Source organism: Halichoerus grypus, chromosome 4 (genome assembly GCF_964656455.1).
Source record: "Halichoerus grypus chromosome 4, mHalGry1.hap1.1, whole genome shotgun sequence".
NCBI classification, from domain to species: Eukaryota; Metazoa; Chordata; class Mammalia; order Carnivora; family Phocidae; genus Halichoerus; species Halichoerus grypus.
The window spans coordinates 101,580,779-101,604,472 of record NC_135715.1 but is presented as its reverse complement, the minus strand read 5'-3'; the positions used below and the strand labels follow the sequence as shown (position 1 = coordinate 101,604,472).

The window sequence follows — 23,694 nt, the reverse complement described above, 5'->3', positions numbered from 1 at the left end:
ATAAAAAAATGTTCTACGTTACTCAGTAATGCAGTCAGCCATGTTATGATTACTCAAAAACCAACAGAAAAAGCAAGAAGCTTGAAACACTGCATGAGCAGCCAGAGATTACAAATAAATTGGTGACAGAGACAAAAGAGATAATGACTGCCAGGCAATCTGCTTTGAAAAGTAAGGGCCATATTCCGACATCTGAAGAGGGAAAATGTAGCACTGGTTTCTACACATTTCTTCTAGCAACAACACACGTTCAAGTCTGATGTCCTCAGTCCAGTAAGGAGCTGCTTCTCCCCCAGAGTCTGGAAAGATGGTTTTTATCTCCACTCTTTCATTTTTTAAAGTTCATTTGCCAAATTAAAACTGGGGACATTGGCTTTGTTTGCTGAGCAGCTAAGGTGATAAAGAAATGATAGAGGTCCATGTAATGTAGCAATGGCCACAAAAGAGAAGTTCTCAGTATTAAAGGCATCTATTTTTTTGCATTAAAATTGCATAAAAAACATTCAATTAGAGCCTTCATTTTAACCTTGATCACTATACTTCTTTCATTTCTCTGATTATTAGATTTCTTTCACAATACCATCGATTTAGAAAAAAAAAGTACTGTTTTGGTAATGGAAATATGAAATCATGTTATACTAAACATCAGCATGAAAGGTATGCCAAATCCAGACTGTTAAAGAGGTGGTTAGTCTTAATGACCTTATGAAGTTAGAGGGATGGGAAGGAACAAGGAACTATGAGGGACAAAGGCTATTTTGTTACCTCATCAGAAGATTCAGTCAGCTTGAGAAAAGGTGAGAAAAGAAACAGTGATGAAAAGGAAACAAGCAAGATGGTTTAAAAAGGGCTAGACAAGAGATTTCAAGATCATTTCAGAGATGGCATGCACTACATTAAGGAACAGGATCCTATCAAAAGAATATCAAGACAGACACACACCACATAAAACACACCTAGCTGTTAAATTGAGCAGACATATCCTACTTCTCATGCATCTGATGGTTCAACAGGCAACATACAGTGTCATTTAATGGGCAAAACTGGTAAAACTGAAGCAAAATCCAATCTGTGGTTTATTTGCTGAATTCCACTGGAATACACCACTGACACATGTAATCATGATGAAGTTTAAACAAAGAGTTCTAAATATGTAAAACTGCTGTATGCTATACAAAATTCTCACTGAAATTTCATTACTTTCTAAAAAAAGTGAAAATCTTGATTAGTAAAACTGATATAAAGTATCAGTTAATTATGAAAAGTTACAGATACTTTAATGGTTTACATCAACCAGACACTTAAGGTTTGAGTTCAAAAATGTACCAACCAGGTGCTTGTTTTATGGATTAAAGTCTGCCAATTCCCTAAAAACATTCCCTACAAGGTTTGAAAGTTTGAAATCTTCTACAATTACATAACGCAGGAAAAATGTACAATTTCACCCCTTAAAGGGTATTAGCTATTCAAGGCCACTGAAAAGATGATACACTCCTGTATTTATTAATGTAATAAGATAATTAAGTGGAACACAATAACAAAGTAAATCACAGAATATAATCCTGTTTTTCTAAAATATATATGTATTTATATATACTACATGTCAAATGTTGACAGTGATCATCAGAGGGTAGTGAGATTAATGTGATTAAGTTTTACTTTATATTTTCTGTATTATCCTACATTTTACAATAAGCCTTCTAGGGGGCGGGGGGAGCTATTCCCATTCTGGGGGGCAGAGGGGAGCTATTTCCATTCTGGAAAATATAATTTTGCTTAAATATTCACAAGTAATACTCTCAGCATTAAAAATAAAAATGCTTGAGATTTCAAGTCCTCTTAACACACAAGTTTTTTAAAAGTGAGGACAGAGGAAAGAATATCAGCAATAGGAGGAAAATTCATATTGGTGGTGACAAGGAAATGTGGTTGTTAGCTTTTGGCTAGTGAGCTAGTGAAAGATATAGGATGCAAAAAACAAACTTGGTTCCTGATTTCATGCCAAAGACAAAAACAAATCAAAGTAAGCATCTATTGTTTTCTAGAACTCTAATTTATAAGGAAATAAAATACTTGGTTTTTAACTTGAAATTCTTAAAGTTAGGGAACAATCCCATAAATAATCACAGGTTTCAATTCTTGCTAAAAATTCAGGTCAGTACATTTGGCTGTGAAACTGAATATATTAACTAGATATACTCCAGACAGACTCAAAGGAGATTATACAGTTTTTATTTCATATGTAAACCCATGAAAATTCTTATTTGATTCTGAGAATTACACTTTCAAAAGTGGGTCATTCTAGAGTCATCACAGTTCCAGGTAAAGGGCACCCTTGTACTTATATATCTTCCTTTACTTACAATTGTGTTATATCCCAATAAACCCATCCTAAGTTGAAAATATCCTAAGTTGAAAATACATTTCCTACACCTAGCCTACCAAACATCACAGCTCAGCCTGGCCTACCTTACCTGAGCTCAGAACATTCACTTAAGCCTACAGTTGGGCAAAATCATCTAACACAAAGCTTATTTTATAATAAAGTGTTGACTATCTCATGTAATTTATTAAATACCGTACTGACAGTGAGAAACAGAATGGTTTTTGGGGTAGAGTAGTTGTAAGTATATTGGCTGTCTGCCCTTGGGGTCTCATAGCTGACAGGGATCTGCCCCTGCCCAGCACCATGAGAAGATTATGCTGCATATACCGCCAGCCCAAAAAAAGATCAAAATTCAAAATTCAAAGTATGGTTTCTACTGAATACATATTTTTTTCCTCCATCATAAAGTTGAAAATCCTAAGTCAAATTATTGTAAGTCAGAGACTGTCTGTATTACACTCTATAATATTTTTATCATAATCTTTCACATAATGAGTGCTGACATGAAAATCCTCTTAACCAGTAAACAAGATCAGTACAGAAAGTATCCACACAAAGTATAACTAGCATCACCTCCATAAAAATTCAAATTTTAAGAGTTTCAGAATGTCAGAAAGTACTACATATCTTTTGAACCTTTACTTTCAGTAGCAGAGGTAATGGCAAAGATAATTATTCAAACTGGGCTTTCTTTCTGTGCTAAAGCCTGTTTCCATAGTCCTAAACATCTGAAATCTTGCTCTTCCTTAGATCAATGCACCATGACAAAAATAGACAAACTTCACAAATGAAACTGTGAATCCATTTGTAGTACATGGAGTTTAAAATTGGTAAAACTGAACTCTATTCTAATATGAAAGTAGTCAACATTTTTTCCTACCGCACAGCACTGGCCATTGCTAACACCGAGTCCCTATTAGATTCTGGAACAATGGATTTCAGACCCTTCTGGGTCTGGAAATTTATATCCTAAAATATACTTATTATTTTACTTAAACATGTAAGAAAGCAAATGGATTTCAAAGACTCAAAAGTCACTGTTGAAAGTCATTGTTTTTTTTTTAATGTTCAAACCCAATGCCCAGACTTACACTCAGCAGCTATATAACCAGCCAAGTGTGGGAATCAAAACAGCATCTTCCTGAGGAGAGGTCTGAAGAGATCAGGATCAGTCAGTAAGGGAATTCACATACCCTGTGAGCATTCACGAACAGCTTGTGAATGATTCTGCCAGCATGGCCTCTTCCTGCACCCACGACTAACACTTCAGGCTGCTCCAAAAGGCAACTCACAAACCTGGGGGAGAAAGGTAATGAAAGGACAGAAAGCGAGCTGCTCAGTTCACACTGTGCCAGTCCTCCCAAATTAATTCTGTAGACAGACTCTCAAACCATACTGGCTAAACCTACTAAGGCTAGAGTGGAACTTTTATAACAGAGGGACATTTGGAATTAAAATAGACTCAAATGACAATCTTACTGCCTTTCAACTGTTTTCATAAAATTTTCCTAAAAATCTCATATCTGGGGATGGCTGGGTGGGGCTCAGTTGGTTAAATGCTGGACTCTTGATTTCAGCTCAGGTCATGACTTTAGGGTCATGAGATCGAGCCCTGTGTTGGACTCTGCATTCAGTGGGAATCTGCTTGGATATTCTCTCCCTCTGCCCCTACCCTACTCTCACGCCCCTCTCTCTCTCAAATAAATAAATAAATCTAAAAAGAAAAAAAAAACAAAACCTCACCTCTGTCAAAGGGTAAAAAGAAATATTGAGTCTATTTCTTTCAGACTAGGAGCTTAGAAAATACTACAGTAAATAAAAGATTAAAACAGTATTTTGGGGGATGCCTGATTGGCTCAGTCAAGTTAAGCATCCGACTCTTGGTTTTAGCTCAGGTCATGATCTCAGGGTCATGAGACCGAGCCCCACATTTGGCTCTGCTCTGTGTAAGGAGTCGCTTAAGATTCTTTGCCTCTGCCCCTACCCCTGCTCATGCTTTCTCTCTCTCTCTCTCTCTCTAAAGTAAATGAATAAATAAAATCTTAAAAACAAAACAAAGTATTTCTGGACAACAAAAACCAATTTATACATATACAGCAAAGCAATAATCCATATCTCTCATTATTTGTTCTTTTAAAGTGGGTGTGTATGTGTGTGTGCATGCATGTGTGCTTAAAATACACATTTTTCTGGGCAAAGCCTCAACTGTGCCATTATGTGCTGGAAACACTACACCTCCAAGTACATCCCAGAGAATGTATGTACAGCTATCAGGGTCAAAGCACCACGCGTGCACCACTAATTCATACTGCTATTTCAGAAACGATTCCCTTGATTAGTACTTATTCTTCTCATTTAAAAAGGAAGGAGTTTTCAAGAGCAAAGAAGCCTAGGAGAAAATTTCACTCAACACAAGATATAAAATTCTAACAAGAACTTGTTAAGAGCTATAGCACATGCCTTGTCATATTATCTTAATTATTTAGCATCAATAATGACATTTCATTTCTGAAAAGGCTGATGAAGAATTTAAAGTTATGATAAATTCAAGTTGCTGAAGTAACAAATTTGGAAATACTTTATCACAATTAAAATAACATTGTTCTTTCAAGTACCACAGGCAAAAATGGCAGGGACTCATACTGACAGGTAATGGTGTCAAGTCTCTCTCAGGAGGAGGAAAAGATTGACCCGGTCATCTGTATCATCCTGGAGAGGCCATCTGGTCACTCTTTCAAAATATGTTCACAAGGTGCACAGGATATGCACCTTTGCTTTCAAAAGTATTGTTTAAAGTTAAATAAATAACTGAGCAGAAATACAATTTCAGAACACCTCAGACTGTGGTAAAAGAACAGTGAGAGCTAAGCAAAGAGAGAAAGCAAAGCTCTGGGGCATTTCACGTAACAAAGAGTGACTAGCTCTTCCACCGGGAACTGCAGGCACATCTCCAAGAGCAAACGAGGACATTACTAGAAAAAAAGACCTGGTAGACTTGTTTCTAAATGTGGAAGGAATGGAAATGCCTCGCAATTTACCCAGAAATATAGGAGAGGTCAAAGTCTGTAATAATTAAATATTTTTCTGTCTCTAGCTGATGCTTGTTACAAATAAAATAGGGTACCACAAAAGAATCTCAGTATTCTATTAAAATGTTCTAAAGAGAGTGGTGGCTTTTCCTACTGCAGACAAAAGTTACTCAAATATCAATTACCTTTCAAGATCTTCTTTTTCCTCCTCTTGTTCACATTTCTCAGTTCCAAACTTGGCTTTCAGTGAGCGGGCTCTAGCAATTATAGCTTCTACATTAGTAATTTGATGGATGATTTCCTAACAGTGGAAAAGAGAGAGACACACATTGGAAAACAGCAAAAAAAAAAAAGGCAGCCTTTTAAAAAAATGTATCTTTAAAATAATCAGTGCCAACTAGTGAGAACATTTGGCAAGATCCTGACACCATAGCAAACTTACTTCCAATTTCTTGTCTTCTGGATTGGGGAAGTGCAAAACTTTACTGGAATGGGTTATTATCTGCTTTATAATCTTCTTAACTGAAGAAATGTTTTCCAGATTTTCTATTTTTAAGAAGATCAAAGCCATCATTAAATAAGTCAGGCAAAATATACTTTCATTTTGGAAATGAACTAATGACTAACCAAATAAGACACTTACCTTCTTCCTTTACCTTGAGTACAGCTGCGTGAATTACACAAGGTAACAGGTGCCGAGCGAGGTCTGCAGGTTTCTGTACCGCCAGATAGTGCAGCACCTGAAGGAGGCACAAAGTTACATGAATGATCAATGGAGCTGTCAAAGAATAAAGTAGCCATTTATGAACGAAGAAAAAAAATCCTCTGCACCACTGAACTCACATCTATAACAAGAGTTGAGAAGAGCTCTCTTCTCTTGGTACTTTGCCCTACTCATCCAGGTAAGTAGCTACTACCCACAATAGTAAGAATAACGTTACTGAAAACTAATAAGGATTTTAGAATTTTATAGTGGTGACTATGCAATTTTGTTCTTCTTTCCAGTATGTAATACATGCAAATTAGGAAAATACAAAGAAAACAAGAACCATCTGTAAATTATACCACCGAGAGATAACAATTATTAATGGTGGAAGATTCTCATTCTGGGATTTTTTAAGATACTGAACACAGATATTAGGTAAATGAATATTAAGTATGTAAAATACTGTTTTGTAACCTGCTTTACTCACTTAACATTTCTAAACATTGATGGAGACCTTCCACTAATTTTCTGGTTTATCGTTTATCCAAAATGCAAATTGTTTTATTATTGTTCTAATTAAAAAAATACAGAGAAGTTATGTATAACACATGGACCCTACCTTTAAGCTCCTTATTCAACAGCAGTAAAGATAAAAGAAATCTAATCTCATTACGTGAACCTGGATGATAAATGCTCACAGATCTCTGAAATGAATGAATGAACGAATGAATGCATACATACATACACAGAGTATAATGCAAAAACTCTCCAGAAATCCTACTTCCTAAGAAGCAACACATTTTTGTGTTTATCTTCTCAGGCTTATTTCTATGTCCATTTAAACACAAAGATATAGGCATATTCAATTTCTTAACAAAAAACTGTAATATACATACTATTTTATAACTTGCTTTGTTCATTTAATGACTTATAACCTTTACTTTTTGGCTTGCAGAATTTTGTGTGGTTTGATAATTTTCTTTAATTAAGAAATACACATACCAGAGTATTAATAAATAACTTAAAGACAACATGAACACTTGTTTACACACCACCAACCAGCTTAAGAAACAGAACATCACCAGCACTTTCCAAATCCCCGTGTGCCTCCCTGATCAAGTCTCCCTCCCTCACACACCCCACCATCAGTAAGTGACTACTAATCATTCTTTTGCTTGTCGACATAGTTTTCTCACATATGTGTATAGCCCCAAACAATGTATTGCTTAGTTTGGTCTGCCCTGAATCTTTATATAAATGGAATGTTTCTGGTTCCGACCCTCAGTGACTTGTATACAGCATTCTTTTAGAGATGCATATGTTGATACATACTGTAGTTTATTCATTTTCACTCTATATTAAAATGTTCCTCCACTGATGGACAACCCCCCGCCCCCCCATTTTTGGCTATTACAAATAAGGTCCCTGTTTTATTATTGGGTATGTTTCCTGGAGTACATGTAGGGGAATTTCTTGAGGGCATATACCGAAAAACAGAACTGGATATATACAAGATAATGCCAAACAATTATTTTTTTGTATTGAAGTCATATTCCAAATTATTTTACAAAGTGTTTCAAAAGAGTTACATCCTTATCTAGAGTAATAATAGTTCCCAGTGTTGTACATCTTTGCTAACACTTACTATTCAACTTTGGTTTTCCTTAACTTAAAACCAAACAAATTTGCAAGAAGACAAAATATATCTATACCCTTTGCCTAGACTCACCTTTTACCTCATTTAATCACACCCATCTCTTTCCTCTGTATGTGCATACGATATATTACACACATACATTTTTTTCTGAGTAATGTGAGAGCAAGTTACATACACCATGTCCTTTTACCCCCAAAGATCTCAGTGTGTATTTCCTGAAATTAAGAATGTTTTCTTATATAATCAAAAGACAAACTATTGTGATTATATAAACTACCTTTAACACTGATCAAATACTTTTAATGTAGCCTACTTTCCCTTATTACAATTTCATCAATAGACCAAATAATGATTTTTATAACCTTTTCCCACCACCATACAGGATCTAGTTAAAGATCATACACAGCATTTAGTTTTCATACTTCTTTAATCACAACAAATCTGGAAGTTTTCCAGTCTGTCTTTTATAACATGGACATTTTGAGTACAGTGCCCTCCCCTCCCCTTTCTGAATAACTGAATTCCATGCTTTATTCATATTTTCTTAATTTAAAAAAATTTAGATACAATTTACATACCATAAAATTCACCACTTTAAAATATACACTTCAGTGGTCTTTAGCATACTTACAAGTTATACAACATCACCATTATCTAATTGCAGAACATTTTAATCACACCAAGAAGAAACCCATTACCCGACAGCAGTCACTCCCTCATTTCTCCCAGCTCCTAGCCCCTGGTAACTACTAAACTAACTTTCTGTCTTCATGAATTTGCCTATTCTGGTATTTCATATAAATGGTATCATGTTACATGTAGCCTTCTATTTCTGGTTTCTTTCACTTAACATAATACTTTTAAGGTTCCTTTGTGTTATACCATGTATCAGAACTTCATTTATTTTTATGGCTTAATAATATTTCATTGTATGAATATGCCGTGCTTTACTTATCCATTCATCAGTTGATCGATATTTAGCTTGGTTTCACTTTTTTGCTATTATGAATCATCCTGTCAATATCTGTATATTCACTCTCCTCAGTTTTTATTTAATGTCCTTTTCCTATTCCAGGATCCCAACCAGGATACCACATTATATTTAGTAGTCCTATTTCTAGGCTCCCCTCACATGTGACACTTTCTTAGACTTTTCCTTGTGTTTACTGACCTTGACAGGTTTTTTTTTTTTGAGATTTTATTTATTCATTTATTTAAGAGAGAGAAAAAGTGAGTGTGGAGCTCAACACAGGGACCCTGAGATCATGACCTGAGCAAAAATCAAGATTTGGGCGCTTAACCAACTGAGCCACCCAGGTGCCCCTGACTTTGACAGTTTTAAGGAATTCTTGTCAGGTATTTTGTAAAAGGTGCCTCAACTGGAACTCAATGTTTTTCTCATGGTCAAACTGGGGTTAGGAATTTTGGGGAAAAGATGAGAGAGTTATAAAGTGGTACTTTCATCACCTCATATCAAGAGTACATGAAACTCATCAATATTGACTTATCCATGTTGCTAACCTTGCTCACCTGGCTAAGACAGTATTTGTCTGGTTTCTGTACTGTAAGGTTACTCATTTTCCCCAATTTCCATACTGCACTCTTTGGAAGGAAGTCACTATGCACAGTCCATGCTTACACAGTGAGGAGTTCTGCTCCATCTCCTTGTGGGCAGAGCAGGTTTGAAGTTCTTCTGCATCGATTTGTTTCTTCTCGCCAATTTATTCAATCATTTATTTGTAACAGTATAGACTCAAGGATGTCTATTTTATACTTTGAGTTACAGTCCAACGGTACTTTATTTTGTTGCTCATACTGTTCTAGTATTGGCCACTGGGTAATGTTTCAATTGATTCCTGTGTCCCTTTAATATACTCCTAGAATTGTGTGCTGTGGATTGGTTTTTTTTTTCAGCTCTTTTTTAGAACAGAATGTTTCTCATTTGGGGTTTACCTAATGCTTCCTCATGTTTAGATGCAGAATATGTACTCATGGGTCAGTGCATAAGTGCTGTTGGATCCTTCAGAGTATCACATCTCAATGCAGACAATCTGCATCTATCCCTTATTAGTAATATTAGTTTTGACCATCCATTCAAGGTATTGCCCCATTTCTCTACTACATAGTTATTATTTCCTTGCAATTCTCCAGTTGTCTTGGAGAGACACTTTAAAATCATGCAAGTATGATGCTCTTCACCCAGATTTCCACCTAGACATCTACTGATGATTCTCACCTGAACCAATCTTTACTATGAATATGGTCGTAAAATGAAGAGTTTCCTACTCCAGCATATCCTCCATATTTATTGGTCATCTTTGAGCTGAAACGCCTCCCTTCTCTCCCATTTCTTTATCTGCAAATTGTCAATATGGACCCATGGGTTCCGATTTTTTCCCAATAGTTTAGAATTCATTACTGTCCTTAGTTATTTGCCATTCAAATTGTCCAGATTTGGCAATTAAGAGTCCCTTCAAACTACCTCCTTATGATATACCCCTATCTTCTTTTAAGCAGTTCCTTATTTTCTGGCAACATATAATGTTCCACACTCATACCTTCCTTGTCCCAATTCTGAAATCAGCCATTTCTCTGAGGAAAGCATGGTCCCTTTTAATGAGGAATGTTCTAGAAATCAATATATATGTGTTCACTGCTACTGAGATGTCACTGTTTCTAGACCCCTTCAGAAAAAAGCTAGGAAATATATATTATTATGCCTATGTACATACCCACATTATCTATCCATACTTTAGAAACCTATGGGTCCACACCAATACTGCCATTTCCAATGCACTGCCATTTGGTCTTCCTTGCTTTCCTCAATTCCATGTTTGTATCTGACTTCTACAGTGAGAATTCTGGCTTCCAACAACACCAACACATTTAATTACTCATTTAATCAAACAATAATCCACCTAGAAGTTTCAGAATTGCTTACCCAACACCACTACAAAAAACAAATCTAGAAAATAGAGTTTAGGATTTGTTTGCAGTGCTCTCCCACCTCTCCCCATACCTGGGGGTATACAGTCAAACATATTTTATGTGATCATAAATTACTGAATTAGATCCTCCTCCTAACTCCGACCCCATTTCAGTGTGGTTATGTTATTCATTTAAAATACACCTGGACAGGTGGTTAAGTGTCTGCCTTCGGCTCAGGTCATGATCCCAGGGTCCTGGGATTGAGCCCCCCATCGGGCTCCTTGCTCAGCGGGGAGCCTGCTTCTCCCTCTGCCGGCTCTGCCTGCCGATCCCCCTGCTGTGCTCTCTCTCTCTGACAAAATCTTAAAAATATATATATATATACCTGAACTAATTTATCTCAGCTTGCTTTCAGTTTTGGTCATTTCCCCTCTTTCCATTCTTGTTGATTTATTTTAATTTTTGAATATGTAGACAATTAACATTTTTCCAGAAGTCAAAAGTATACAGAAAGTATACTCTTTCCTAAATGTCATTCCCTCCCATATTCCTTTTACTCCTATTTTTTCCTCCCTTTTCAACCATTCTGGGTAACTAATTTCAGTGTTCTCTGTTTGTGAAGATAAATTTCTTTTTATGACGATCAATAGACATGTTTTCTTAATCTCCCTTTTTTACACAAAATGAAGCATACTATATATATTCATTTGCACTTTACTTTTCTCTTAAAAACATCCTAGAAATTGCTATCATTTAATAGATATTTTCCTCATTTTTTTAACAGCTGTCTAGTCCTCAGTTATGTAGATAAACCAGTCTTCAATAAAGCTCCTAAGTTTGGGCATACAGAGAGTTTCCACTATTTTCTAATTACAATTAATGCAGCAATGAACAACTTAGTGCATCTTTATTTTTGTACTGTTGAAAATATTAGTGCAAATTCCTAGAAGTGGGATTGCTTTTGGAGTGAAAGGGTAAATGCATATGTAAATTTTATTAAATACTGCCAAGTTCCTCCCCACATGGGGATTGTATCATCCTGGCTCTCACCAGTAATGTATGAGAGCTGTTGCCTCAGGGCCTCATTGAGTATTAATTAAGCTGTTAAATTTTCACCAATGTGATGTGTGATAAATGTTATCTCAGTGAAGTTTTTTAATTTGCATTTCTCTTATTATGAATAAAGTTGAACATCTTTTGAAAAGTTTAAGGGTAATTATCTTTTTTGGGGATGAGCTATCTCCTCAGACCTCTTGCCCATATTTCTAGAGTATTTTGGCCCTTTAACTGTAATACATATATTTCTCCCAGTATACAAATATTTCTCAGTTTATCGTTTGTCTTCTGGCTTTTTTTCAGTCCATTCTTGTGTGTGGTATGAGAAACAGATCTAAGTTCATCTTTTGCCAAATGGTTATTCAGTTATCCCAAAACAGTTTATTAAAAGGGTCACCTAGGGGAGCCTGGGTGGCTCAGTCAGGTAAGTGTCCAACTCTTGATTTTGGCTCAGGTCATGCATGATCTCAGGGTTGTGAGATTAAGCCCATCATCAAGCCCCGAGTCCAGCTCCATGCACAGCATGCTTAAGATTCTCTCTCTCCCTCTCCCGCTGCCCCTCCATCGCCCTCTAAAAAATAAAGTAAAATAAAGTAAAAGGGCCATCTATACCAGTGATTTGAGATGCCATTTTTATCATATACTAGATTTCTACATGCATCTATGAACTTGCTATTCGGTTTCACTGGACTGTCTATGCACCATTATCACATTATTTAAATAGTGAGGCTATGTACTATGTTTTAGTATCTAGTTGGGTTAGTTGCCCGCCCCCCCGCTCCCCCCCCCAAAACACCTACCTCATAGCTCTTTCTTTTCAATCTATTCTTAGCTACTCTTATTTATTTTATTTATTTATTTATTTATTTATTTATTTATTCATTTATTTATTTATTTGACAGAGAGAGATACAGCAAGAGAGGGAACTCAAGCAGGGGGAGTGGGAGAGGGAGAAGCAGGCTTCCCGCCGAGCAGGGAGCCTCATGTGAGGCTCAATCCCAGGACCCTGGGATCATGACCTGAGCGGAAGGCAGCTGCCCAACTGACTGAGCCACCCAGGCGCCCCTATTCTTAGCTATTCTTGCATGCTTTTTTAAAATAACAATTTACCCATTTAAAATATACAATCCAATGGTTTTAGGTATATTCATAGTTGTACAACCAAAACCACAATCAATTTTAGAACATTTCCATCACCCAAAAAAGAAACCCATTAACAGTCACTCTCCAAACCCCTCAGTCCTAAGCCTACATGTTTATTTTTCCAAATAAATTTGAGTATCAACTTATCTGGCTCCATAGTAAAGACTTTTGGTATTTTATTGGGACTGCATTAAATTTATAAATTAATTTAAAGAGAACTGACCTTAATGATGTTGAGACTTCCTAACCAAGAACAAGCAGTATCTATTGTTCAAGACAGTTCTACTTTCTTTATTCATATTTCTAACATTTCTGGTTAGCTTTATTTCTAGGTATTTTACCATTTTTTTCTCTTTTAATGAAGAGAAAATGTCATTTACATCTTCAGAATGGTTATTATTTGTGTATATGAATACTACTAGATATATTAACTTTATATCCTGCTGCCTTGCTGAATTCTTCTGTATGAATTACTTTTATCATTGGTTCTTTAGATTATTCCAGGTATACTGTCACATCATCTACAAATAAAAAGTTCTTCAAGTCCTATGCTTCTGCTTTCTCTTTTCTAATTATAGTGGGTAATAACTTCAGAATAACATTAAATGGAAGTGGAGTTAACAGGCACCATTGCCTTGTTCCTGACCTTAGTGAGAATAACTCTAGGATCCCCCCTATTAAGATGCTGTGTTTAGGATTGAGCTCTATACATCAAAAACTAATGATGTAATGTATGGTGATTAACATAATAAAATAAAATAAAATAAAACAAAAAAAAAGGATTGAGGTCTATATTTTTCATTTTAAGAAAATATCTACCCATTCTTATTTCTCAATTTTATTGGGAATAAGTATTAAATTTTATCAGACTTTTTCACTATATATGGAAATGATATATTTTCTGTTTAAACCTATTAATGAAGTTAATAAGTAAATTTCCAAATAATCATTGTGTACTCAGTCGACATGTATTATTTTCTTAAAGTGGTGAGAGTATATTCACTTAGGATTTTGCATTCAATTTCTTAAGTACTACTGGTCTGTACTTTTTTTTTATATGCTACTTTTATCAGACTTAGGGACCAATGTTATAGTCAACGTTTCTGATAAAAGATTTTGGGAAATTTCCTCCAACTGCTATGTACCAAAACAATAAAGTAGCACTGGGACTATCTGGTCTCTCAACATTTAGATGAATTCACTGTGAAACCATCTAGGCCTGGTGGTTTTTTATGGGGTCATTTCTTGGCAACTGTGTCTATTTCTTCTATGGAAATGTCGGTTTAGATTTTCTATCTTTAGTCATTTTTGATATGCTGTATTTTCCTCGGAAATCATCCATTTCATCTTCATTTACAAATTTATATACAGAATCATACAAAGTATTGGTTGTTGTTTTTGTTTTTTTTACTATTTCCTCCATATCAAGTTATTGGCACTTTTTGTCATTTCTTATTTTGTATATGCATGCTTTTCCCTCTGTGATTAAAGCAGTCAACCATGTGTCTATTTTGATTTTTTAAAAATAAAACCAGATTACTTTGATCTGTTTTTCTGCTCTCTATTTATCACTCTTTGCTTTTATCTTTATCACTGCCTTCCTTTCGTTTTCTTTTGGTTTTACTTTGTTCTTCCTCTAACTTAAGTTAGAAATTTATTAATTCAGTAATTTTCATTCTTCTGTTTTTTTTCTTGATGGAGGTATTTAGGTCTATGGATTTTCCTTTGAGCACTCCTGAAATATATCTTACAGGTTCAGGTGTATAGTGTTTTCATTATTTTTCAGAAATTTATCTTAGTATTTCTCCTTTACCCAAGAGTTAATATAAGGCTTTTACATTTCCAGGTAGAAGGCCTAGTTTTTTGTTGTTTCATTTTTAATTCCTAGTTTTACTGCAGAGATCAGAGTACTGGTTCTATTTCCATTATGAATCCTGCTGATATTCTCTTTGGGCCCTAATATACTATCAGATTTGTGAATTTTCCATGTGCACATGAAAAAAAGGTACAGTCTCTACTCTCAAGGTGTCATGTTTGGGATATATCTAAAAGATCAACCTTATGACCTTGTTTCGATCTTTCTTTAGTTTTGTCTACTTGACTATCTTGTATTAAGAGTAATGTGTTCAACATCCTCTGTTTCAATCTGTTTCTCTTATCTCCTGTGGCTTCCTATTTTTATAGATGGCTACTGTGTTATCTAGTGTATAAACATTAACAAATGTTATATCCTCATTATCAAATACCACTTTAAGATTATAAAGCATATCTGTGTCATCATTTAATGCTTTTCTGCTTTACTTCTACTTTATTTCGTATCAGGACCATAACCCCTGCTTTCTTTATTGCTCTCATGTACCTGGTAAATCTTTGTCCACTGTTTACTTTGTAACCTTTTTGTATGTGTGATAAAATAAAATTTAATTATGTAATTAAGCATTGGCAGAAAACTAAAGGAATAATTTGGTTATACCCTTATTCTGATCATATCTCTATGTATTTTATTTTTTATTTCATTAATTTTTTGAAGCATAATATACAGTGTTATATTAGTTTCAGGTGTATGATATAGTGATTCAACAGTTCTATCCACTTCTCAGTGATCAAGATAAGTACTCTTAATCCCCTTTATCTATTTCACTCACATCCCCACACCCATCTTCCATCTGGCAACCATTAGTTTGTTCTCTATATTTAAGTCCTTTTTTTTTTTTTGTCCTTTTTCTTTGTTTTGTTTCTTAAATTCCACTTATGTGTGAAATCATATGGTACTTGTCTTTCTCTGACTAACTTATTTCACTCAGCATTACATTCTCTAGGTCCATCCATGTTGCTGCAAATGGCAAGATTTCATTCTTCATGGCTGAATAATATTCTACTGTAAATAGACAGATAGATAGATAGATATATCACATCTTCTTTACTCATTCATCTCTCAATAGACACTTTGGTTGCTTCCATATCTTGGCTGTTGTAAATAATGCTGCAATAAACATAGGCGCGCATGCATCTTTTCAAATTAGTGATTTCATTTCCTTTGGTAACCCAGCAGTGGAATTACTGGATCACTGATTGTTACTATGTGTGTTTCTCTATTTAGTGTGTTCTTTGCTTTTTAAAAAACTCTGTAGGTACTTAAGAAGGTTTCTATTTTTATTCTAGTAGAGATTTTTGCGGTTAATACTTTTTATGCTGTCCTTAATTCCCTCGCTTTAAGTGTTTTATAATTTGGTCTGACAATTTTAAATGCTATCCTCTGATTACCATCTTCTTCGTCTACCCATATCCTCACCTAGTTTTAGTCTTAGCTCTAAAATTAATGAAATAAAATGCTCACCGTTTCTCCAGTCATCTCTTGGCTGGATCAAGTTCATCCTCCTATACTATGTTGTTCAATATGAACAAGGCAGAACCTAGCCACATGCAGGCATTTAAAATTCAGTTCTTTTGTTATACTAGCCACATTTCAAGTGTTCATTAGAGCCATATGTGGCCAGTGGCTGTAATTTCGAACATCACAGCTACAGAATGTCTCTAACACTGTAGAAAGTTCTATTAGACACGGCAACTCTAGTGGATTCCTCAGAAAGGGTGCATGTGTACAAAAATTTCTATGTGTAAAACCTCAGAGAAAATTTTCTTAGAGCCTTATTTGGATACCTTGGTAGGATATATATCTTTGGTTTGTACTTTTTGCTTACATTTCTTGAAAATGCTGCTCCATGCTGCCTTGCTTTTGAGAAATATGATACCTATCTAATTCTCCCTTGTAAATTATTTTCATCTTTTTGCCTAGAAGTCCTGAGAACCTTTTTTTTTTAAAATATTTAAGTTCCTGGGGCACCTAGGTGGCCCAGTCGTTAAGCGTCTGCCTTTGGCTCAGGTCATGACCCCAGGGTCCTGGGATCGAGCCCTGCATCGGGCTCCCTGCTCAGTGGGCAGCCTGCTTCTCCCTCTCTACCCCTTGTGCTCTCTCTCTCAAATAAATAAATAAAATCTTTAAAAATAAATAAATAAATAAATAAATAAATAAATAAATATTTAAGTTCCAGTAGTTTACAATGATGTATTTTGGAGTTCATTATTTATGGAGCATTTTTCCCTGCATCTAGTGAAAGAGCCCTTTCAATATGTAAACTCAGGTTTTCTTTTATTTCCAGAAAGTTTTCTTGATTACAGTTTCAAATACTAGTTCTGTTCCAATGTTTTGGTTTTTCCTCTTCAAAGACTCTGATAAAATGAATATTATTCCTACTTTTCCTATCTTTCATTTCTACTAGTTTCTCTTCAACTCCTTTTACTCGTCATCCATTTTCATTCTCTTGGCTGTTTTTGCTGCTTTTCCTTGATATCTTTTATTAAATTTAAATGTAATTCCATTCTCCTTTGGGCCCTTTGTAATTTAGTCTTTATTTTTGATATGGTTGTTATTCTTCTACTTCTATCCTGAGTTAAACCAGCTGTGGTTTCATTTCTTTGTGGGGTTTTTTGGTCCATTTTTGCTGTTGGCTTTAGTATTTCTGATTAAACATGATTTTTCATATCCCCCATGTTGGTTTGAGGACACCTGACTCCTTTCAGAGTGTTACATTACAATTTTTTTCTGCTTCATGGTCAATTTTCTGGGAAATGTTTTTATTAGCTCAAATAATCATATCTGCAGTTTCTGCTTTTTTATAGTAGTTCTGTATGGATATGATCTGCTCTTTACCAATCCTAGTCATGTCACAGTTTAAAAGTGCCCTCTTCTGTAACGTTTCTTTAATGGATTGGGGAGAGGGTGACGGTCTTATTTCTTATTTCTATTGCATTTCTGCAGGATCCCTAATTTTCCCCTTATTCCTTTTTTCCCATCATTGCTTTATCTCAAAGGGGTATCATTCCTTCTCTATATATCTGGTTCTTCCCAAGGCAGTGTCTCTCCGAGTGTCCACTTCTATTCCTGCCCACTTCAAGCCCCTTCTCTATAGCCGTGCTGTGAACTATCAAACCATATTTGCAAAGTTGAGTATTTTGCACTGAGTATTAATGTCAGGTTCTCTCATGCTGGGGGTGACTCTGTGCTCCATCTAAGTCTTCTATATCCCTCAGCTCTTCTTTTTAAGACTCCCTGCCCCCACTCTCTATATACAGGCTTACAGCACTAGGAACTCCATTGAAATTTGACTTATTTCTCTACTGAAAGTTAATTCAAAGGTCACTATAGTCTCTATATCTTAGTAATGCTGAAAGCATAGATTTATTTTCTTACTAATTTCATGGGGTTTCGGGGGAGCTATGGGAGAGTGTGTAGGACAATTTGTTATCAGGTGTATGTCACTATTCTCCAGAACTCTAAATGTTTATTTATTTATTTATTTATTTATTTAGATTTGATTTATCTATTTGACAGAGAGAGACACAGCGAGAGAGGGAACACAAGCAGGGGCAGAGGGAGAGGGAGAAGCAGGCTTCCTGCTGAGCAGGGAGCCCAATGTGGGGCTCGATCCCAGGACCCTGGGATCATGACCTGAGCCGAAGGCAGACGCTTAAAGACTAAGCCACCCAGGCGCCCCTCTAAATGTTTTTTTAATAATTACAAAGCAGTCCACCAAATGATTATACCATATTTATTGAACCAAGCCTTATCTCTGGAAACCTTTGTTGTATCTACCTTTTCACTAGAAAACTTTGTTGAACATCATTCTTGTACATTAGTATTTCTGTATTTCTTATTATTTCCTTAATAAATTTTTTGATACGAACTGCTAGGTCAAAGGATGTGACCATCTTTAAGGCTTTTGACATATGCTATAAGACAGTTCAATGGTGAGCATTCTATATAAAATATACATGTCTTATTCTCCGGCCTATTTGCAACTAGTTCTAAAATCTTAAATGTGAATAGCAGATATATAAAAGGCCCATTAAATTACAATGCTTTGCTTCTCAGTTGTGTCCAAAATTTCACATCTATTATAGTGAATTTTTAAAATGCTAGAAAAATTGTTAGCTTTCCAGTATTAGATACTGAAACCTCAGTTACCTTTTCTGCTTCCCGTGTATCATCAAAAAGTCTCCTTTGCCTCCTAGCAGGAATTGGCTTAGCTGTTTCCCAGGCTTCTACCCACATATTGCTTGGAATCTTCATTCGGGCACTCAGTTCTCCTTTCAGAACCATGTTGCCCTTTTCGTCAATGACCTCCTCTTCAATATAATCCCGGGGTGAGTACCACCTCACAAAATCTTCCAGAAAACAACCTGGATTAGCTGCCTAAAATAAGGCAAAAAAATTTCAGCAGAACCAAATAAAAATCAACAGGTAATGATAAAACTGTTTACAAATTCATACTTTCACAAAAAGCTTATCTAATCTTTACAAAATCTAATACATGACATGAGTCTGGGTGTCACCTTTAAAACAGGTCAGATGTTCAAGTACCAAAAGCATTTTCTTTTGTTGTCTCCATTTTATAGAAAAAGAAAACATTTGATGAATTTAGAAATAAAAAGTTGATGGGAAATGAAAATAATTCTCTTAAGTGTATTGTTAAGTTACATAAGTTAGTTTAAAATTATAATATAGTAACTACTCAATACTTGGAAAAATATGAAATAAGCTCAAGTCAAGTAATTAAATAATATACATAATGCGATCAGAATAATAACACAATTAACAGAAAAGTTCTACCGTTTTTTACCTCAATAAATCACTACTGGTACTGCAATAATTATCAGCTAACCTCAGAAATGTTCTTTTTAGTCATCAAATTCTTGTGCTTTATATAACAAATTACCATCACATAAATTGCTTTTGTCCTGTTAAGGAACTGGAATTCAAACTATTGCTTTTCAGGTTTCTGAAACCAACTAATTAAACTTTTATTTAGTAGGTAAGTCTGTAGAATTAATGATGATGCATGCTAAAATGCTTTAAGTAATTCTACAGTCAAGCCTGGAAAAAAGGAGAAGCTTCACAGTGTTAGTGGTAAGGCATGGAGGTCGTCTTTGCAAGTGTCCAGTGATGTATCAGTAGACTACTAAAGATGGATACACACACACACACACACACACACACACACACACACGCACTATCTCAAAGAATATGTGTGCACACATTAAACACATACCTTTTTGGTTAAATTCTCTACCACAATGTATACTTCCTACCAAGAGTACTATTTTATTTTCCTGAAATAGTTAAGTGATATAAACATTAACAAGGAAGTGCTAATCAGAAGATAATTTTCTTCCTTTTTAAATTAAATTAACCTCTAACCAAAATGAAAACAGACATAAGAATAGTCAGTCTTAAATGTAAAGAGCAAAACTGCCCATTTCTCCTCATTGAGTTCACTGTCTCTCAGCTTCACAATCCCCATCAATTTAGGAAATCCCCCTGAGGGATGAGGACTCAGAGGAAGGTCCTTAACTGAGAGTCGTCAACATCAACTTCTAAGGGCTATGGCATCATGGCAACCAAAAAATGCTGTGAAGTGCAGTGGATCAAGACTGCTGCATGACTCAGGATTCATGTACAAAGATCTGGTTATTAACCAGGCAACATCACACCTGCACAAAAACATCTTAGGAACTAGAGATAGACCTTGAGAAAAGAGAACGAACTTAAAGAAAATAATACTGAACTCCTGCACTACAGAAGTTAAAAAAAAAAAAACAACTTTTCACACAAAAATTCTTCATCTGCCTGGCCTTACTGTACCAGGCTGAACATACAGCTACCAGGAGAGAGTCAAGCCTCACTTCAGCTATGGCTTATCTTCTTTCTACTGTTAAGGTATGTACTCCAAGGACATGCTTGAGAATAGGCCCTGTCCTATTGCGAGGTGTAGGTACCTCAGGTACATATCACCATTCATCCAAAGCTCTGCAGACTCTCCTAAGTGCCCCTAATACCAAGTCACCCCTATATAAAAAGGTAAAGGCAACCATGTCTATTTTAGAATGACTATGTTTCCTTAAATATATTAACTGATTCCCACATAGAGACAGATGTGTAAGTTGGCTATCTGAAATACAATCTTTTTATTGAAACCATGTTTTAAGAGATTTGTAGGTACTCAAGGTAGTCTAAAACAGTCTAATGAACCCAATCTTGCTGAGGTACAGTGTTGGAATTATACAGAACTTTCCTATGAGGAGCCAATATGTTTCTTCTATAAGGACAACTTTTACACTTCCAATTTGCAATTTCGTCTGGTAAGTGCCTCTGCAAGGAAGCTGTAGCAGGTTAAGGACAGATACATATGAAGGCAGCTAGAAGTCAGGTACAAAAATAGCTGCTGCACACTCCTACTATGCACATACACCCTTTCTACCTTTTTGATTTAGCACATGTCCTGAGAGTCAACTGTCTTCTCTTTATCCACTATACCAACTATTTGTCTTAAAACAATTATGTCTTTCTTGTCTCATGGCAGAACAAAATGCACAGATTTTCCATATCTTTTTAGTCTCTAAGAAAAACACATACCTCTCAAGAGGTTTCCTGAATATTTTTTTTTCTTTTGGTAAAGATGGGGTAAATAAGCAGAGAATAAAAGCATTCCCTTTTACTGTCACTAAAATCTGCTAACAGGGAAGATAAAAGTGACATAGGTTTTCATAGGGTATTTATATTGAAAAAAAATCAATCTCGGGCTGGCATACGGCATGAAAGCAGGACTGATTGGAGGCTATGGAATGGGGAGATGGAGGCCAACACAGGTAGCAGCAGGTCAAGGAGGAAAATCTGGGCATGGGAGACAGTTCAGAGTATCAGCAGGAGGCACAAGGAAGGCCTATGGCCCACTAGACTACCCACACTTGGTTGTTTTGTTGCTGTTGTTCTTGTTTTTAATACACATGGCTTCACCTCGGCTTTCAAAAATAAGTAATTCAAAAACAAAAGACCTTTCTTCATCCCTGGGTTTTTAAGCTAATAAGCTAAATGTCACCATTCTCTGAATCCTCTATGTTCTAATATAAGCCTATATCTAAGCTTAAAATATTCTTCTCCAGGTAGCAAATGCCTACTCATCCTAAATGGTGACTCTTCTGAGAAACCCTCCATGACCCACTCAGCAAAGTCAGTCACCTTTTTGACATTGCCTTCATAAGTGAAGGCATCACCTAATTATTTACATATCTCCCTCCACAACTTCAATAGACTATAACTGAGGATAAACATTGTATTTCCTACTTATCTAATAACAGTACAAGTCATAAAGTAGGCAATCAGAAAGTTTGTTGAATGAAGCAGCCTATGTTAAATCCTAAGGGTTTCCTAAAAGCCATGCATTAAATTGGCTAAACACACACAAAGGAGAAAAACATCCCAATGCACATAAAGAAACGATTCAATTCTCAACTTTCGACTACTATTCAAAGATTGTTCTTTTCTTTTTTTAAATTTAAGAAGCAAGTCTGGCTACAACGTTTAGGAGATAAATGTAGGTTGTTGTAACTACTAAGAAATCAAAACGTTTAATAAAAAAGACATTCAGGCCTTCACACCACTTTAGAGAGTGACTTTCACAGCTTCATCCCAGAATAGTTCAAAATAGACTCCCAAGCTCTGACAGTGTGACCCACCTTAAAAGATTCCATATCTGAAAGCAGACAGGCACTCTGCATGCGTGCTCGGAGGTGAGCCCCTTCTGCTGATGTACCTAATTTAGCTAGAACCTCCGACTGCTCTTCTAGCAGATCTTCTGTCATAGGCGCTGGTTCCTGTGAAGCACAAAAGGACAAAGCTCATGAACAGCTTTTTTTAGAAAAAGCAGAACTATAAAAACAGAATAAAGACAATCATATCAGCTCTAGCAGTCACAAGATCTGTATTTAAAAGAATTTAGAGAAATTCACAAGTTTTTTGGAACCTACATAAAAAATTAACAAATTAATAATAAATATGACTTTCAGGACCCCCCCCCCCACAACAAATAAGATTATCATGTTTCCCTTGACAAGGATTAATAAAAGAGGAATTTGGGTGCACCGAACATTTTCCTGCCTCTTAATGATAAGAAGTGAAGTTCTAATGATATGTTTATATATGCCACCGTTAGTTACAACCAGGTTTTTATTGTAACTCCTAAGAGAAAAAAAAATGATAAATATGAAAATTAAAATAAAGGCAAATTAATTGAATCCCAACTAAAAGACCCCAAATAACTAAGTTTTATGTTGGAAAAGCTGCTTTGAGTTTAGGTTCCAAAGATATTCTAATTACTAATTCCCATAAGAAGTCTTTGGATTTTTGTTTTGAGAACCAGGGACATTATAGATTCTAATGGTAACCCCAAATAAAAAAGAAGCTAAGGCAAATCTAAAGGAATACATAACTACAGAATCATTATGAACATTCCAAGCTGTTCAAAGGGTCTTAGGAAAGTTCTCTAAGAATTGATTCCATTAGATTTTATATCTGAAATACGAAGCACTCAACAATCCAGAGACTAACCAAACAAAGCTTGCCTGCTTCATTCTTAAAGCCAAAAAAAAACATGGACTTTTCTATTCCTAGATAATAAGATAAAGCACAAGAGAAATAATTTTTTAGAGCATCTTGCCAATAAATACATTCTAGATTTCAACAGCTTACTATAAAGCAGGTTTTATAGCCTCAGCACTACTGACATTTAGACTGGATAATTCTTCATGGTGGGCCTGTCCTATGCATTGTAGGATGTTTAGCAACATCTATGGCCTCTACCTATTAGATGCCGATAGCACCACTCCACCTCATGATAATCAAGTGTTTCCAGACATTACCAAATATCCCTGGGGGGGAAAAAATCACTCCCCA

General features: G+C 35.5%; 1 protein-coding gene across 3 annotated transcripts in view; it reads right to left on the bottom strand.

Moving 5' to 3' along the window:
* The window catches only part of RAB3GAP1 (RAB3 GTPase activating protein catalytic subunit 1), a 113,644-nt gene that overhangs the window by 1,891 nt on the left and 88,059 nt on the right, over window positions 1-23,694 (bottom strand). The window contains exons 18-24 of one of the 3 annotated variants that reach the window (XM_078070716.1): window positions 22,479-22,616; window positions 18,931-19,158; window positions 6,059-6,155; window positions 5,858-5,961; window positions 5,601-5,716; window positions 3,580-3,682; window positions 766-786 (exon numbers count right to left, since the gene is read on the bottom strand). In XM_078070716.1, coding sequence (XP_077926842.1) covers window positions 766-786; window positions 3,580-3,682; window positions 5,601-5,716; window positions 5,858-5,961; window positions 6,059-6,155; window positions 18,931-19,158; window positions 22,479-22,616 — 807 coding nt within the window. Of the gene's footprint in view, window positions 1-765; window positions 787-3,477; window positions 3,683-5,600; window positions 5,717-5,857; window positions 5,962-6,058; window positions 6,156-18,930; window positions 19,159-22,478; window positions 22,617-23,694 lie in introns of all 3 variants that reach the window. The other 2 variants (XR_013447093.1, XM_078070717.1) reach the window with 2 other exon arrangements.